Source organism: Bipolaris maydis (genome assembly GCF_028858645.1).
Source record: "Bipolaris maydis strain C4 unplaced genomic scaffold PSV08scaffold_16, whole genome shotgun sequence".
NCBI classification, from domain to species: domain Eukaryota; kingdom Fungi; phylum Ascomycota; class Dothideomycetes; order Pleosporales; family Pleosporaceae; genus Bipolaris; species Bipolaris maydis.
In genome coordinates, this window is record NW_027093872.1 from 423429 (window position 1) to 426561 (window position 3133).

At 51.5% G+C, this 3133-nt stretch overlaps 1 protein-coding gene across 1 annotated transcript; it reads left to right on the plus strand.

Annotated features, from left to right (window-relative positions):
* Positions 1–651: 651 nt before the first annotated feature.
* On the plus strand, positions 652–3133 carry PSV08DRAFT_231242 (uncharacterized protein; the record flags this gene model as incomplete). Its single annotated transcript, XM_014223508.1, has 2 exons — positions 652–1680; positions 1780–3133. The coding sequence occupies 2 exons, from the start codon at positions 652–654 to the stop codon at positions 2905–2907; spliced, it is 2157 nt and encodes a 718-aa protein (XP_014078983.1). The 3' UTR covers positions 2908–3133.

A 3133-nucleotide genomic window follows, 5' to 3' on the forward strand; every position in this document is an offset into this window, starting at 1 on the left:
TGCGCCGTTCATTATTGAATTGTAGTTCTGAAGATGAGGACAAGAATGAAGGCAGCAGGTGGGCAGATAAAGATTGGCCGGAGACGAAGTTGCCTTTGTCCCAAGGAGCGTCGTGCTTCAAGGCCGAACCGCAGTTGGAACGTCACAGCTCCACGCTAGTTGTTTAGCGCGCCAAGCCCATCGCTCGCTGTGAAGCCCTGCCTCCGCCCTCCCAAACATAAAGTGAACACCATGACTAGCAATCGCCAAAATTATCATCCATTGCAACGACCAGTCTGCACTCTCTGCAGATAATAGGGACAGTCTCAGGACCACAATTTCCTAGGTACATGTGGATCACAAAGAAAGACATCGACTCCTCCCTCCACTCTAGGCACCCATCGAGCCAAAGTGTGGCTTTGACCAGAGGGCCGAGTGCCTGAAACGGTGAACGGCAGCCGCCGCCATAAGAAAATCCAAAGCGGGAGTTGATCTGCTGCGTCACCGGCTGCTTTCAAAGACACGCGAGAACACCATTGACCCCTTAAAAGTCATCTCGGTTCACTTTGCGCCTTTTGGACAGAAAAAACATCTGCTGTCGTGAGCAAACGCTCAGAAATTAGACCCAGCCATTATTTGAGTTTCCCGCAACGACTAGACTAACTTTACAGAATGGAGCAGGCGAATTCATCGCAGTTTACTGGGCTGGAAAGTCAGTTGCGCAACATGATACTTAGTAATGTGAGCATGTCTGGGCAAGTCACTCAAGATATTCAACCAGGTCGCGGCCGTGGGCGAGGACGGGGCCGGGGCAGAGGCAGAGGCAGAGGGCGTGGGAGCTTCCACAATGGCGCAGATGGCAACTACTATGGCCACTCTGCTCCAAATCAAGATCAGGGTCAAAGCCAAGGATGGCGCGCGAACCCCTCCGTAAATGGTTCTCTCCCCAGGGGAGGTGGACGAGGACACTACCCCAACCAACGGCATCAGCAGCCCCCAACAAATTCCCACAACACGCCACAAAATGACCTGGCCTCAGACAGCCAATCACATCTCTCAAGGCCGTTTGGACAACAATATCATCAGCAGTGGAACCAGAACGCAGATGGTATCCCGCGTGTGTACCCTTCAAGGGTTATGCAGCGACCACGAGGAGAAGCTCGTCCACAAGGTTCGTATATACATCATACACAAATGAATCAACCCCCGGAGAATCCACAAGCCCAGGTCAAACATCTAGATATGATCGCAGCAGAAGAGATCCCCAAGGTCGAGATGTCCAGGTCTGAGTTGGAGTCCAAAGAAGAATTCAGACGGCAGTTAGAGACGATCATGAAGGAAGCACTCGCCAGGGAATATTCAGGAGACATTGCAACAATCTCTCTCGTTGGTTTTGGCAGTCTCGCATCTGGCTTTGGGCTTCCCGGCTCAGACATGGACCTTGCAGTGATACCAGATTGGAAGGACCCCGCAAGAGCCCATGAAGTTGAAATTGATCGCTGTATTCCAAGGCTATTAGAACGAGCAGTTCTTGATTCAAAATTCGGTGGCAGGCTCCTCACACGAACGCGTGTGCCTATTTTGAAAATCTGCCAACATCCTACCGATAAACTGTACGCAGCTCTTACTGAGGAACGTGAGAAGTGGGACCAACTCCCTGAAGAAGAGAAGTTTCCCTCGGATCAGCCACAGGAACCACCGGTACAGGGTTCGGTGCCTCGATCGAAGCTATGGAAGCAGTCTGATGATGAATTAATGCTTACTGCTCGTAAGCTGTTCGAACCCTCTGATAATGACGAGATGATTGCTATTCGAAAGCTAATCAAGGATTCTGACGATGAGATAAAAGCTGCAGCCCAATTGGCGGTATCTTCTGATCCAGACTGGAAGGTTAACTGGGCAGAGTTGATAGAAAGAGCTCAAGCTCTGCGTGAGGCTCGAATGAAGACAGAGTCCCCCGAGTCTACACCTTCACAAACAGCTGCGAAGCCGGATGAATCTGCCAATGACAGCGCTGAGAATAAAGCTAAAAAGGTTCAAAACCAACGCTCCGATAAGTCTTGGACGCGGGAGAAGGTAGTCGGCCCCCTGGATTTCCCCAAGGATGGTTGCGGTATCCAGTGCGACATCAACTTTGCAAATCCACTCGGCATCCACAACACTCACATGCTCCGCTGTTACTCTCTGACCGATCCTCGCGTACGCCCCATAGTTCTCTTCGTAAAATCATGGGCCAAGCGTCGCAAAGTCAACAGTGCCTATTCTGGTACCCTCTCCTCATACGGATGGGTACTCATGGTCCTACACTACCTCGTCAACGTCGCCTCACCACCCGTATGTCCGAACCTCCAACACGCCGTCCCATTACCTACCGATGCGGCTGCTCTAGAACAATATTTCAAAAGCACCAAGATCTCCGGCTACGAAGTCCGCTTCTGGCGCAACGAAGAGGAAATCATCAAAGCAGCACAGGAAGGTCGTCTGACACAGAACACGCAATCAATCGGCGCCTTGCTACGCGGCTTCTTCCAATACTTCGCTGCGTTGTCCGGCTACGGTTACCCGAGACCACCTCAGTTCCACTGGACAAATGAAGTCCTTTCACTCCGCACACCCGGCGGTATCGTGTCGAAGCAGAGCAAAGGCTGGGTTAGCGCAACAACGAAGATTACGGCTGAGAAGAAGGTTACCAATCGGTACCTCTTTGCTATCGAGGATCCATTTGAGACTGATCACAATGTCGCGAGGACGGTGACGCATCGTGGCATCGTAGCTATCCGCGACGAGTTTCGCAGGGCGTGGAGGATCCTCAGGGTTATTGGCACGGAGAGAGAGCCTGAGGGAGGCCTTTTTGATGAGATTATTGAGGAGCCGGCTCCATCTGATATGAAGACTGAGGAGGTACCAAAAGGCACTGTGGAAGTTTAGGTGTTGGGGACGGGTCTGAACACAGCTGAAGTGTTGTAGTGTAAGAACAATTTCATTCGGAGGACGACATTGTGTGTCTTGTGGGTTTTCTGTACTGTTGTTTCGGTGGGTAGAAACGTGCTGACGTCACGGGATCTGCGAGATACATGTCTGGCTCGTGATTAACGCGCGTCCCTATATCACAAGCCATTCCATGACGTGAGTCGCATCTCCAATTACACCTCCT